Genomic DNA, 15,364 nt, shown 5'->3' with positions numbered 1-15,364 from the left:
TGGGTGAGCTGTAGTATACAAAGTTTGTCAACATCCATCTCTTCTCCTGTTTTTATTAACCGCTTGTCCTGATCAAGGTCATGGCAGTCAGGAGCCTGTCCTAGAATCCCTGGCTGCAAGGTTGACGGGGTGTACACCTTGGAAGGGATACCAGTAACTTTGTCAACACTTTAATTAAGTTTACACTGAAAAAGCCTGATAATAGACTCAAACCTCTTTTTATTTACTGGTACTTTCTGGATGTAACAACAACACATTTAAATACACAGTAACAAATTACTACGAGAAATTACCTACCTATCCTTCTCTCCTTACTCACAGCTTTAACTTCTGTTGTATTGGGGTGCAGTTTGGTGCCTCTAATGGCAACAAGCAGAGCTGCAGGTCATTTTTTGCTGTGCAACAGAGAATGTTTTATAAACAAGACAACGGTGAAAACAATGCAATCAAAACATTAATACACTCAGAAAAAGTTTGTACATTTGAAAATTTTCATTTTGGGGTTTTCATAAAATGAGGTACAAGTGTGTATTGTTAGGTTTTTTGAACATGCAGAAACTAAGTCTGCAAGTCTTCTTTTTTATATTTAAAGTGATATGACAAAAAGAATGACATGACTATGACTTTAAGTAGGATGAACTGAAAAAGCATACATCATTTAACCACCATATAAGCAGCTCTGTCAAAGCAAATGACAAAAAGATATTTCTATCAAGATATTTTCAAAATTTAAAGTGCCATTTAGGAGACTGAGGATTTGATTTAAGCCATGTTTCCTGTTTGGTACCAGAGGGGATGTGACAAACTTGCACCCTACATTGCTGGCGCTTACGGTTTAAGTGTCCTGTAATGGCTTGCTTATTGTCGAACATCCCCAGATGGAATAAACCATCTCCTGCTGACACTCTATAATGTACAACAGAAATTTCACAATGATCTGATAAACATTTGCAAAGGAAACAGTCTTGTAATCCCATTTTGTTTTTACAGGAAGTCTCTATGCTTATATGTTATATGATTAACTGACTGCAAAAAGTCAGTCATGCAACAGCGAGTGCTGTATAATTATCTAGTGCTTTTTGAAAGGCATCATAAGGTTTACATTTGAGAAATGTTGAAACTGAAGTAAGAGTACTAGGGGTTGAATTAGGTGAACAAGGCTGTCATCTGTAGCGGTCTTACCGTATTCACTCCCTCTCCATGCTATGCCAAGTGCCCATTACATAAGGTCCTCTTGGTGTGTTAATCATATTGTATTTTTCAAACAAACAGCCACTGTGAAACAGTTTTCAAGGCCCTACCACAAATGAAAGACTCCTTATAATCGGGTCTGGCATTTCGCTCTTCCTGCTCTGTAGAAATCTACTATTTGATTTAAGGGATTTATGGGGGAGGTGCTGGTGGAAGGGGAAGTGAGAGGGAGGGGAGTGCTGAGAATTTTATTGAGAGAGCTATTTCATGTTTATGTGCCTTTCTGGTGCACCTGAGACGAATTCTTAAATATGGCCATGCTTGCCCCTGTCATTGGAAAACTGTTCTTTCCATGAGTGGATTTTGGAGTTAGCCAAGGGGAGTAGACATCTTGAAAACTGAAAGCTAATCTGCCTTTGAAATGCATTTCATGCAGTCTACTCTCACATGAAATTTTCCTTTGGAGAAATGTGTACTAAGGTTTTGAAGAGTTTTTAGAATGTTTATTGCTGCTCTTAGCTTTATCTCAGTTTTTAGAATGTCTATTGCTCCAATTAGCTTTATCTGTGCTCAGTCACATTAAAACCTAGTTAAAATAGAATTATTATTATTATTATTATTAGTCAGCATCATGTTCAGGTGTTCAGGGAAATCTCATTATGAATTGCTGAAACTGCAATTTAGTTCTACATTTTTGATTAATTTGGAGATTTGAAGAAATGAAAGGACACATCCAGAAAGTGACAAGCTCCTTGTGGAACAGTGTGTGACATACAACACCAGCGGACCGAACCTGCAGCCCTGCAGAGCCGGCAGTACTTGTAAGGCTTGCCAGAAGCCATGTAACAGTGCAATACATCACCCCAATAAAATATGCCTGTCTTCAAACATAGTTTTATCTAAGGAAAAACATGTAAAATAAATTCATCCCCATATCACAGATATCCAGTGTGAGTGAAATGTAAGTGCATATCTCCGCATGAGGGTGAAGTGTAAACAATTAAAGTTTTTCATGTATTTTTATGTTACCACCACTTGTGATTATTTCCAAGGCAGTGAAAAGCTTAGCGTAATGGGGAGTATTACGGTGCAATTACGATTTTAATTCGACTGGGCACAGATAAAGCTAATTGGATCATTTTGTCTGGTCCTTCAGTTGCTCAATAGAACAATCATTCATTCAGACGATGAAGACATAACCATAGAGTGACAAAACAATCACATTTTTTTTAACTGAAATTGTGAGAATTTGCAAGATTTTGCATCTTCATGTATAGATTTTATTTTGTTCTAGGAATACAGTGAAGTTAGTGTGTACATTTTTAAAATAGAAATGCATTATCAAGTACAAAAGTGTTTTTTGGTGTGCATAAAGAAATGTCAATAGATGAAATGAATGCAAAAAGACACTTAGAGTGTGATGGTTGATAATGAATAATGTATTTGGAAATAATAGATAACCTTAATATTGAGTTAAAACAGATTTGTAGGAAGGGTCAGATTACGACAAAGTTATACATTAAGAAAATAATAACTGGTATTTAAGTGAGCAGCATAACAACGTATAATGTGACTTCCTCGCTTAAACATGTTTCTGCACCAGAATGCACCACTCTGTCAGTTCATCAAGATATTCTGTGAATCCCGTATTCTAAACATATCTGGCTATTTGACTGCCTAATGTACCAATGCATGATCTAAATTTCGTTATTTCCAGTTGTAACCATAGAAGTATACCTAAACATTCCTACTGCTTCTTACAATTTCTGAAAATGTCTTGAGATGCTTACCTGATGTCGAAAGTGAGCTGAATAAACACAACATCCAGGGTTGCACATGATATGTGTAAATGTGTATTGGTTATTTGCTTTGAGGAATGTCTCTATTTTGTGGCAGTCAGATTCTTGATGTTCCGCCACTCACTGTACCAGCGCTTATATTGACTCATGTTACTCATATTTACAGAAATGTTTTGAAAAGGTGTCTCTGACAAATACTTTTCAGCAGCACTGCACTGAACTGAAATAAATACTTTTGATCCTTTAGTGAAATCTTTGTTGAAGAAATTTGTTTGTATCTGTATTCATTCAGTCATTTATGATTACTGTAACTGTTTTTTGAAAACAACTGAAAGTGTAGTTTACCCCATCTAAATTATTGAAATAAAGGCCCATTTTGCTACATTTTGCTTGTATACATTAGGTAGAAAATAATGAAAATATTAAAGGGTATGAAGACTTTAACAAGGTGTGTACATTTCTAAAAATATCTGTATACCTGAGAAAATATTTTCACATATTTTGATATCTAGTGACAGTGTCAAAACTTACAAGCTGAAAATTAAACAATTTATTTCGATGCCACTGCAAGAAATTTGTTCATTTTAAATTTGTAAAAAAAAAAAAAAGTTTAACCACTTTCAGCACAAAACAGAAATTGTATTACATTTATCTTTGAAAGTGTAACTGAATTTAAATTGTATATTAATATCTATGAGACTTGGTTTTTTTAGACTTAAAAAAAAAAAACTGCTGTTTTAAATATTTTCCTTCAGTTGCATATCAGGGAATTGAACAGAAGTCCATTTGCAGTTGAGTGTAGGGACAAATGTGTGGTTTTATCCAAAAAGGCATTTTATTATAAGGATATGCTTTTTTACAGTACGATACCCTTAAGCATGCAGCTAAGAATAAACCAGTTAAAAATAATTCTGTATTTGCCGACTGTGCAGAGCTGTCATGTTCACACATGCACACAAATTCAACGAGAAGACAGGGAGCACAGAGCAGAAGGCAGGGTGCACTATGGATGCAATGTGCATTCAACTCACGGAAACATACACTGGAACACACAGGTCAGTTTTTCGCCGTGGGAGGAATCCCCACATAGGCACACAATGAAAACATCTGAATGCCACATAGACCAAGTGAAGATACAATTGAATGCTGTAAGTGTGGAACTGCCAGGTAACAGGGCTCCCTATGGAGTCGCTATGCTGCCTGAAAGAGTAGTTCTTTCCCTCCGAAGAAACTGTCCACATTTAGCTCTGCAGACACTTTCTGCAATAATTGCTTTCAGAGCAATAAGGTAAATGCATTCAACCTGTTCATACAGGTCAGAGTTGTACATCTGCCTTCCCGTGTACAAAGTACCATATGCACAGTGATTGTCAGCCAATGTGAAATACATGTTGCAACAGCGATACAAACACCTTTCATGATCACTGATTCACATATGCATTTTCTAAGGCATTGATGAGTGTTTCAAAGTGGGTAGCAGTACCATAGTGGTTAGAACTTTGTCTTTATCCTTGAAGGACTCAGATTAAAATCCTTGCTCCTACTGTAGTACCCTATATTGCACCAGTAAAAATGACAAAGTGGTATAAATGGGCAAAACATTGTAAGGAGCTTAATATGGTAACACTGGCTTCCTGTGGCTGCTTGTATCAAATTGAAGACTCTGCTTACAGCCTACAAGATGCTCAAAGGATCTGCACCCAGTACTCAGAAAACCTTACCACAAGCTATACCCCAGCAAGAGTGCTACGCTCCTCCACCCCGACCTCCTTGTGGTCCCAGTAAGAAGCAGTCCACAGTCAGAAGTCCATCTGTTCTTGGTTTTGTCTCAGATTTGGTGGATTGAGCCCCTCAGAACTGCTGAATCCCTTTCAGGATTCAAGGAGGGTCTCGACATCCATCTCTTCCTTACCCACTTTTCTTCAAATTTCCTAACTGCTCTATGATCCTACATCACACAATCTGTCAGGATCATTTCAGTATTTTCTCAGTTTTGTTGGCAGCTACTTGTAGAATGTGCCTTGGCACAGACAGTGATATCAGACAAACTGACTGTGGTTGGACCACTGTATGTGTGCATCTAATGCTCTGTACTTGCTGTGACATGCACTTTGTTTACTCAGAGTGAGATGCTCCTTAGAAGAAAAGTGCCTGCTAAATAAATTAAAAAAAGTAATATAAATGTATTTAAAAGGAGATCGTACGTGAATTCACACACACAACTGTATCTTTCACAAATTTAGCTTTAATAGGATCATCAACTACACAAATAATCAAGATACTAATCCATTTTCATGCTAATGATATTATAAGAAAACTGATGTTATAAATAAGCAAATAATGTGCTTTGGTTTACTGAGGTGTATTGGGGTCAGTTACATAGAAGTGTCAGGAAAAAATTTACTGTTTCTTAAAACATCTGAATATTGTAGCGTTATTAATAAATATTTTCCCTGTGCATTATTACATCTGACTGGAATGAGAAGTAAATCCATTATCCTTACTGCTGGTTTGTATTTCAAACACTTTACTAATGAAAAAGTTGTATTGCTTAATGCACCGTCGTGAAAAGGTATTTGACTGAAGGCCTGAAAACACTGCATGTCAAAAATTAGCAATAACAGAGGAAATTAGGAAGGAGGCAAGTACCTTTTTCACAGCACTATAATTATGGCCATTATGGTAAGAGACCATTTGTATCTTATCGATAATTTTTTTGAATAGTGATTATTTACATATGTATTTATGGGACAATATTAAACTTCAGTTGAAAGTCTATTTTACAAGATGAATCTCTAAGGAAGTATATAAACTGCAGCTGAAGGCCAATTAATAGTTTGTAAATTTAATTAGTGCATGGCAACAGACCAGCAACTTTAATCGTGCTACTTTTTTTGATATTTATCTAAATATGTATCCATTAGGGGATTATCCAACTAATGTATTACCCCAATTTGTGTCCGTATCTTCCCCAATGCCTTTATGTAGTCAGTTTTGTTTTCAGTTAAAGTATTAATTTGCAACTTTGGAGAAATGTTGACTTGACATTGCAACATGATTTCTAGTATCTAAACACGTAACCATTAGGGGATTATCCAGCTAAACTATTACCCCAATTTCTGTCCATATCTTCCCCAATGCCTTTATGGAGTCAGTTTTTGCATTCTTATAAACTATTAATTAGCATCTTCGGATAAAGGTTGATATGGTGTTGCAACATGAAACAAGAAATTACATCATTTTTGAATGGTCTTTTATAAAAATATAATTAACCTTAGGATTTCTATCATTCCCTCACCATGGTGAATCCTTTCGATAACCCCATTTGTTTTTATCGTTAGTCTGCTTGAATTCATATGGACTTAGTAGCAGCAAAGTATTACAACACGTAAAACCAAATGCTGTGAAGGTGGAAGCTGTGATCAACGTTTTATTTCCTTAAAGGGACACGACCTGAGAAGACAGGAGATACGGAAACTAGTGACAGGAAGAACAATGGTTTAGTCACATTTTTTCCTAAAACTGGACTGAGATTTTTTTTCTTTATTTATTTATTATGGCTTTGAGGTGATGGTTAATAGTGGAGACACCGTGAAATTGAGAACCCAGCTCGATTCCTTCTACGTAGTCTGCTGTCTCCATACAGTGCATAATTGCAACCACCTTTCAGGATTTTCCAAAATTTATCTCACTGATCCAAGTGGCGGAGTGACAAGAGGGTGGGAGCAGTTGTCAGTTCTGAGCCTGGGAGAGAAATACATCTGAATGGGTGCAGCGAGATAAACATTTATAAGGAAGTTTGCAGAGCTGTGAGATATGGGTTGCACAGTGTGTGTGGGGCAGATTGACAGTACTGGGAAATTTTCAGCTGTCTCCGACTAACCATTTGATTTATGTTGATACACATATTTATGTTAAATGGGAAATTATGTCTTGTCTTAATCTTGAAAAGGGTTTCCCTCTGAAGAGGCCTTGGATTCAAGTCTCTCCTATCCCACACTCGCTATCTGTGGAGAGCAGGCTGTGCGAACACAAACTGACCACTGTCCACCTGTAAGCACGGGATGCCTGGAGTTTGCTCAGAGTCCTACAGAGTCACTTGTCGGCCAGAGAATAGCACTCTCCTATAGTGTGTAACACCACCCTGTGAAGTGTGCAGCCCACGGAGTGACAAGAAGCAGGTGGCTCACAGCACGCGTGTTGGAGGAGGTGTGTGCCTGTGCTCATCCATCCTGAGCTGGCGTGGGTGTTGTGCTTCGAGGAGGACACTTAAGAACAGTGTGACTGACTGCAGCTAGCGAGGCCTTACAAACCATTTTTAATTTATCACACGGCATATTAATACAGTACTATGGTTTCAAAAAAGAAAACAGACGTTCATTTCGTGCCTCTGTGGAAGAGAGATTTTAAATCTGAAATGGCACTGTGAGTAGGGATGCCTACATAAAGATATAGTCAAAAGACATTATTCATGTGTCAAGTTTCGTACTATGAGAACCGGAACTGGCTGGAGCAACATAGCAAACACATGCAAATTAAACTGCACAGCATTTTAACTTGTTGAAAAGTACATTTCAGACTATGCATTGATGCTGTAGATTGCCATCGCTGTGGTGTGAAAAGAAATTGCGAGTAATTAATGGTATCCAGCAGTTTCCAATTAGTTGACTGACAATTATCCATTTAGAAGATTTTGACCCTTTAATTATTCATGCTTTAAATTTTAACTGCTTTTTGTTGCGGCCTGTGCACAATACTAAATCCAAGATAATTAGCACACAAACACACTGATTTTTTTTAATCTCTTCTTGCTGCGTTTCACTGTCCAAAGATTTTGTGTTATTAATTTCACGTTTTAATTTTCATTTAATAACTTCCTGCTGTATTAATTAAATGGCCTGGGCTATACGGACATGAGAAAATTTATAAACCACAAATACACATATGAACTCTGGCAACACAGATAATTTTATTTTTTTTTACATAAATAGTAAATGGTCAATTGTAGGAGCTTTACAGATGCAGTAGTTAATTTTGTTTTTATATTTTGGCTGGCCATGTCACTTTGGAAACGGAGCGTAATGCCACCGGGTTTTAGTGCGACATCTCCTCTCTCATCTATTGGATGAGATGAGTTCTGAAGAATCGTATATGGATGAATCGGTTTACTTACATTTTCCTCGTCTGCTCTTGCTGTGACATCTGCTGATATATTTATGGATTCTGAGACGGTGCTTCCGCCTCCTACACCTTTGTTAGAACCTTTCTAGCTACAGTAGTTGTCTCCATGGTACCTGACTCACCATACAAATGTCAAACAGCTTGAGTACCTCCCAGAGTTACTGTGAAGCACATAATTTAAGTTATTAAGACTGTACAATAATTTGTATGCCTTTTAAACTGAATTATAGGTGTTCTCTAAAGTTTTGTTTGCGCTTATTGTACATAAAGTGGAAGCTTTCATATTACCATTTCCATTCAGTATTATTTTTTTAATCCTTGCCACCTGCCAGTAATTGGGTGAATTTTTTTGGTATACATTTTAAATTCATTTTATTGACACACGATCTGATAGTATGTAAGTTGAATCTTTTATAGAGTGACATGGTGGCACAGCAGGTAGTGCAGGTGCCTCACAGCCTCTGGCCTGTGCAATCAGGCTGTACATCTGTATGGAGTTTTAATGGGTGCTTTGGTTTCCTCTCGCTGTTCAAAGATGTGTTTCATGTATGTTCAAGTGATTTTTTTGTGTTATTGCCCTGTGATGGACTGGAGTGCTGTTCATGGTGTACCACACCTAGTCAGTGCCCCGTGTTTCCAGACTAGGCTCGGAACCTCTGTGACTCTGCACTAAACAAGCAGTCAGAGAGTTACTGAGTTGAGTTGATGATGACTTTTGTAGTGAGTGAAAGACTTCTGACTGTTATTAAATATCCCACGTATGAGAATTGCATGTTATTTTGTGACATAAAAGCCACTGATAATTCCTAAAAATTGGAATTTCACCAAAATTTGTCTTTTCTTCTGAAAAAGAAAGTTTCTAATATCAAGCTTTTCAGAAACTACTTTTATTTATGTGTATACATCTTTGTTCAAGCAACTTAGGTGAAATGCATTGCTCAGTGATGTTATAGTCTGGCCTCTAGAGGGACTTTATCAAACAATCTTCAACTGTGAAGTTTGTGTCCTTAATGACTGTTCTGGTTGCAATGCTGGAGGCATAGAATTAAGACCAAACAATAACCTTACACTTGATAATGGTCTCAGTTTAAATGGAACTATTTAGCTATTTAAAAATACACACATAAAGTTATGAAAAGTATAAGCTACTTTGTACAAGAATGTATGCAAAGGAAAAAAATGACAAGTAGTTAACCAAATTGAAGGGTCTAAATTTACCAGTGCTCACATTTCTGATTTTAGTTTTGGGTGAATTTTTGGACAAAATACAAGTATACCTCCTTGAACCAGTTTGCCAGTTAAGCCTAGCATTCAAAGCAGTGCTGACTCAACAGAAAATCTCACAAACAAAGCTGGGCATATTCAGTTCCTTTACAGCCTGCAAGTAAATATTAAAAGCAAATAACATACATACAGTACTATACACCGTCTTTCATGTAAATGAGTTTCCTTTCCCTGTATTGGTGTTATTTCTCTAAAACAGTAGTAGTGTGTTATGGTTAAATATTAAAAAAAAAAAGAAAATCTATGAAAAAATTAGTTTAAATGAAGTACATAATATCAAAAAAGGTCAAAAATCCAAAAAATATGGTCTTTTGTTTTTTGTGAGAAGCATACTGTAACACACTGAAGTAAAAATAAGACATTTGACTGTATCATACATATGAGTCTTGGTACCTTCTACTTATCCCGTCCTGGGTGTGTCCCCTCCCCCTCCGGCCTTATGCCCTGTGTGCCGAATTAGGCTCCGGCTCCCCGTGCCCCGTATGGGGCGAGCGGTTCGGACGGACAGACCCTCTACTTAAAGCAACAAAGTTGTAGAAAACTGGATAGTCTATCTATGCTTTTTTGTCCTTCTTCGGAAAAGAACAGATTGAGACAGAGGTATCAGACAGCACTATTGATGTTCTCCCAGGAAATGAGCTTGACAAATGGTCAATGAATGTATGAGGTATCGCTCCTTCACCAGTGTGTCCACAGTGAAATGATTTAAGGTTCTGTGTAGTGATCTTTGGGGTAAAAGTTCCTTCTATGGGATGGGGGCAGGGAGCCTTCTAATGCTGCGTTCTGTCTTCTCGCAGGGAGGTATGATAGCCCTTCTGCTGTCCATCCTGTGTCTCGTGTTGATCCTATACACGCGTCGCCGTTGGTGCAAGCGCCGGCGCGTGCCACAGCCACAGAAGAGTGCCAGCGCAGAGGCCGCTAATGAAATCCACTACATCCCTTCAGTTCTGATGGGCGGCCAGGCTCGCGAAAGTCTGCGCAACTCCCGTGGCCAGGGCCACAACTCGAGTGGGACGCTGAGCATTCGGGAGACCCCCATTTTGGATGGCTACGAGTACGACATCGCGGACCTGCGTCACCACCTGCAGCGGGAGTGCATGAATGGTGGAGAGGACTTTACCAGCCAAGTCACGCGGACACTGGATTCCCTGCAGGGCTGCAATGACAAGGCCAGCATGGACCTCACTCCTGGTGCGTGGATCGCATTTTCTGCAGTCATTTGCCAGCTCTCACACAGTTCCCATTGGGATTTATTCAAAGCATCTGATAACCTTGGCACTAACACTGAATGACACCATAAACCAATGTTTACCAGTCGATGAGTTCTGTAAAAAAAGTTCTAATTTAAAATGTATTCTTATTTTTATTATTATTGTTATTATTATTATTATTATTATTATTGGTATTATTAAATAGTGTAAATCAAATTATTTAATTTTTCAAAATTTAAAATGATGTTAAATATTAGTACTCTTAAAACCTGAAACAGAGTGACTGATGGAGTTGAATCTTTAAAGATTAATTTTTTAACGATACTTGCATGATTGGAGTGGGGGGCGTGTTGATGCAGTGGACTTGGCTGGGTCCTGCTCTCTGGTGGGTCTGGGGTTTGAGTCCTGACTGGGGTACCTTGTGATGGACTGGTGTCCTGTCCTAGGTGTATCCCCTCCCCCTCTGGCCTTGCGCCTTGTGTTGTCGGATTAGGCTCCGGTTCACCACGGCCCCACTTGGGACAAACAGCTTCAGACAATGTGTGTGTGTATATGACTGGAAATACTAAATATAACTTCAAGATTTCAATGCGAAAGAAAACAAAATGTGCTTTTCGTGTAGAGTTTGCATTTGTATTTAACTTAACATTTCAAAATGTCCAGTAAGAGCTACATAAACAGCTCTCTTCTGTTATGTAAAACATACTTGTGCTCATATTGTATTAAAATACATTTGATGCCAAATCATCCATCCATCCATCCATCCATCCATCCATCCATCCGTTTTCTATCCCGCTTATCCTAGTAGGGTTGCGGTAGCAGCAGGGAGAGCAGAAAGGCCCAGCCGCATTGTCCCCCATAACTTCCTCCAGCTCAGCCTGGGGGATCCCCAGCTGTTCCCAGGCCAACTGTGAGATATAATTCCTCCAGCGGGTCAGGGCCTTGTCCCAGTTGGCCGTGCCTGGTATACCTCCAAAGGGAGGTGCCCAGGGGGCATCCTTATCAGATGCCCGAACCACCTCAACTGGCTCCTCTCAATGTGGAGGAGTAGCAGCTCTACGCTGAGTTCCTCCCAGATGTCCGAACTCCTCACCTTATCATGGCGAGTGAGTCCCAACACCCTGCGGAGAAAACTCATTTCAGCCACTTGTATCCGCAATCTTATTCTTTCAGTCATTTCCCAAAGTTCATGACCATAGGTAAGGGTAGGGACGTAGATCAACTGGTAAATGGAGAGCTTTGCCTTATGGCTCAGCTCCCCCTTCACCACTACAGTCCGGTACAGCTACCGCATTACTGCTGCCACTGCTGCCACTGCTGCCACTGCTGCCACTGCTTCCAGTCTGTGGCCGATCTCACGCTCCCTTCTCCCCTTACTTGTGAACAAGACCCCAAGATACTTAAACTCCTCCACCTGGGGCAAATTCTCTCCCCTTTTCTGGAGAGGGCATGCCATCCTTTTCTGTGAGTGAGCCATAGACTCAGACTTTGAGATGCTGATCCTCATCCCAACAGTTTCACACTCGGCTGCAAACCGTTCCAGTGCGTGTTGGAGGCAAATGTGTGAAGGTGCCAAAAGGACAACATCATCCGCATAAAGCAGAGACGTCACCTTCCGACTCCCACACAGAATGCCCCCCTGGCCTCGACTGCACCTTGATATCCTGTCCATGAAGACCACAAACAGGAGTGGAGACAAGGCATAACCTTGTCGGAGTCCAACATCCACAATGTACAAGCTTGACTTAACACTGAGTATGCGGACACAGCTTTCACTCTGTATGTACAGAGACCGAATGGCTCACAGTAGTGGCCCCGGTACCCCGTAATCCCTAAGCACCTCCCACAGAATTTCCTGGGGAACACGGTGATAGGCCTTCTCCAAGTCCACAAAACACATGTAGACTGGATTAGCGAGCTCCTATGCCCCTTCAATTATCTGTGAGAGGGTAAAAAGCTGGTCCACTGTTCCACGACCAGGACGGAATCCACATTGTTCCTCTTCAATCCGAGGTTCAACTATCGGCCAGAGCCTCCTTTCCAGCACCCTGGCATAGACTTTCCCTGGGAGGCTGAGAAGTGTGATACCCTGATAGTTGGCACTCTCCGGTCCCCTTTCTTAAAGATAGGGACCACCACCCCAGTTTGCCGATCCAAAGGCACTGTCCTCGAGGTCCATGCAACATTGCACAGGCGTGTCAGCCGTGACAACCTTACAACATCCAGGGCCTTAAGCAGTTCCGAGCGAATCTTATCCACCCCCGGTGCTTTGCCACTGTGGAGCTTACCAACTACCTCGGTGACTTTTACCAGGGAAATGGACTCTGACAGCCCGGAAGCCTCTGGCCCTGACTCCCGTAAGGGAGGCATATCACTCGGGTTTAAGAGTTCCTCAAAGTGCTCCTTCTACCTCCCGACAATGTCCTCATCAGAGGTCAGAGTTCCTCCACTGTTGCTGAGCACAGCCTGAGCGAAGCTCTTCCAACCCCTTCTGAGTTGCTGGGTGATTCTCCAGAACCTCTTTGAAGCCGCCCTATAGTCATTTTCCACAGCCTCTCCAAACTCCTCCCATGACCCAGATTTTGCTTCTGCAACCACAACCGCTGCTGCCTTTTTCATCTGCCGGTACCTGTCTGCTGACTCAGGAGTCCCCAGAGCCAACCAGGCCCTAAAGACCTCCTTCTTCAGCTTGACGGCTTCCCTGACCACTGGTGTCCACCAGCGGGTTCTTGGGTTGTCGCCCTGGTTGGCACCAACAAGCTTTTGGCCACAGCTGTGCCTGGCTGCTTCCACAATGGAGGTTTTGAACAGGGTCCATTCAGACTCCATGTCCCCTACCTCTTCCGGGACATGGGTGAATCTCTTCCGGAGGTGCGAGTTAAAAATCATTCTGGACAAGGTCCTCTGACAGTCGTTCTTAGCACACCCTCATTAAACGCCTGGGCCTACTGGGTCTGGCCGTCAGTTTTCCCCACCATCTGATCCAACTCACCATCAGATGGTGACAGCTCAGCACCTCTCTTCACCCGAGTGTCCAGAACATGTGGCCTCAAGTAAGATGAAACAACTACAAAGTCGATCTTTGACCTTTGGCCCAAGGAGCTCTGGTACCAAGTACACTTATGAGCATCCTTGTGTTTGAACATGGTGTTTGTTATGGATAAACCATGACTAGCACAGAAGTCCAATAACATTTCACCATTCGGGTTCAGATCGGGCAAGCCATTCTTCCCAATCACCCCCAGCCAGATTTCCCAGTCATTGCCAACGTGAGCATTGAAGTCCCCCCAACAGGACTATGGAATCTGTAGGTGGGGCCCTGTCCAGAACCCCACCCACCCTCTCTAAGAAGGTTGAATACTCTGAACTGCTGTTTGGTGCATAAGCACACACAACAGTCAAAATTTTCTTCTCTGCGACCCTAAGTTGCATCGAGGCGACCCTCTCGTCCACCGGCATAAACTCCAACTGTATGGCAGCCAGCCGGGGGGCTTGTGAGTATTCCCACAGCTGCCTGGCACCTCTCAACCTGTGCAACTCCTGAGTAGAAGAGAGACCACCCCTATAAAGGATTTTGGTTCCAGAGACAACGCTGTGAGTGGAGGTGAGCCCAACTATATCTAGTTGGTATCGCTCAACCTCCGGCTCCAGTTCCGGCTCCTCCCCCACAGTGAGGTTACATTCCACGTGCCAAGAACTAGTTTCTGTCGTGAGGGGCTGCGACGCCATGCGCCACCCTGCCCTCTCTTACCACCTGGGATCCATTGCATCCAACCCCCATGTTGGACCTTGTGGGTGGTTGGCCCACATGGCCCCCATGTTGCCTTTTCAGGCTGAGCCCAGCTGGGTTACGTGGGCTGCCCGGCCACCAGGCACTCGCCTAGGAACACTACCCCCAGACCTGGCTCCAGGGGTAGGTCCCAGTGACCCTATTCCGGGCAGGGTAAATGTTTTTCTGTTTGCATTTTTCATAGGGGTTTTTTGGATCGTGTTAGTCTGGATCTTCACTCCAGACCTGTTTGCCTTGGGAGACCCTACCAGGAGCATACTGCTTCCGACGACATAGCTCTGGAAATCCCTAGATCACGCAAGCCCTTCTGCCACGCCAAGGCCCCGATCCAGGAAGGGATGCCAAATCATGCTGACTATAATCGAAGAAGTGTATTTCCCATCCAGTTGTCAGTTAAGAAGGTCTTTTATAGCATCTGTCACATCAGAGAGCTCACAGAACTAGTAGTATTGTCCCCAGATGATGACATAGGAGGCTTTACCTCCAGGGCTCCCCAAAAGCAAGAAATGAGGAACGAGGAAGAAAAAGACCAGTGATGAATATTGATGTGACTGAAACTGAGACACAGGTTTATCAGCGCAGATTTACATCTCAGGGATACATGGAAAAACTCCTATATACTGATAAACACAAATAGGACAGTGAAGGCCAGAGAAACACTTTTTGGAGAAAAATCTTTGCTGTGATATATTTTTGGAAAAGCCAGACAGTATACCACATATAACTGCATTAAATGAAATCTGAGGAGAGGTGATTTGAACACACTGGGACAAAATAAACATCTATCCTCAGTGTCCTTTCTAGTCTTAAAAAAAAAAAAAAGTATTTCTAGCGAAATGTGAGACTTTTTATTCCATAAAAGAAATATGACATTCAAATGATATGCAAAAAGCTATATTTAAATTTAA

At 41.3% G+C, this 15,364-nt stretch overlaps 1 protein-coding gene across 3 annotated transcripts in view; it reads left to right on the top strand.

Annotated features, from left to right (window-relative positions):
• The window catches only part of astn1 (astrotactin 1), a 281,101-nt gene that overhangs the window by 70,456 nt on the left and 195,281 nt on the right, over positions 1–15,364 (top strand). For all 3 annotated transcript variants that reach the window (XM_029250461.1, XM_029250460.1, XM_029250459.1), the window contains exon 3: positions 10,253–10,646. In XM_029250461.1, coding sequence (XP_029106294.1) covers positions 10,253–10,646 — 394 coding nt within the window. The remainder of the gene's footprint in view (positions 1–10,252; positions 10,647–15,364) is intronic.

The sequence above is a fragment of the Scleropages formosus genome, chromosome 3, assembly GCF_900964775.1.
Source record: "Scleropages formosus chromosome 3, fSclFor1.1, whole genome shotgun sequence".
Taxonomy (NCBI): domain Eukaryota; kingdom Metazoa; phylum Chordata; class Actinopteri; order Osteoglossiformes; family Osteoglossidae; genus Scleropages; species Scleropages formosus.
The sequence above is the reverse complement of the archived record's forward strand: the minus strand, read 5'-3'. Positions and strand labels throughout refer to the sequence as shown.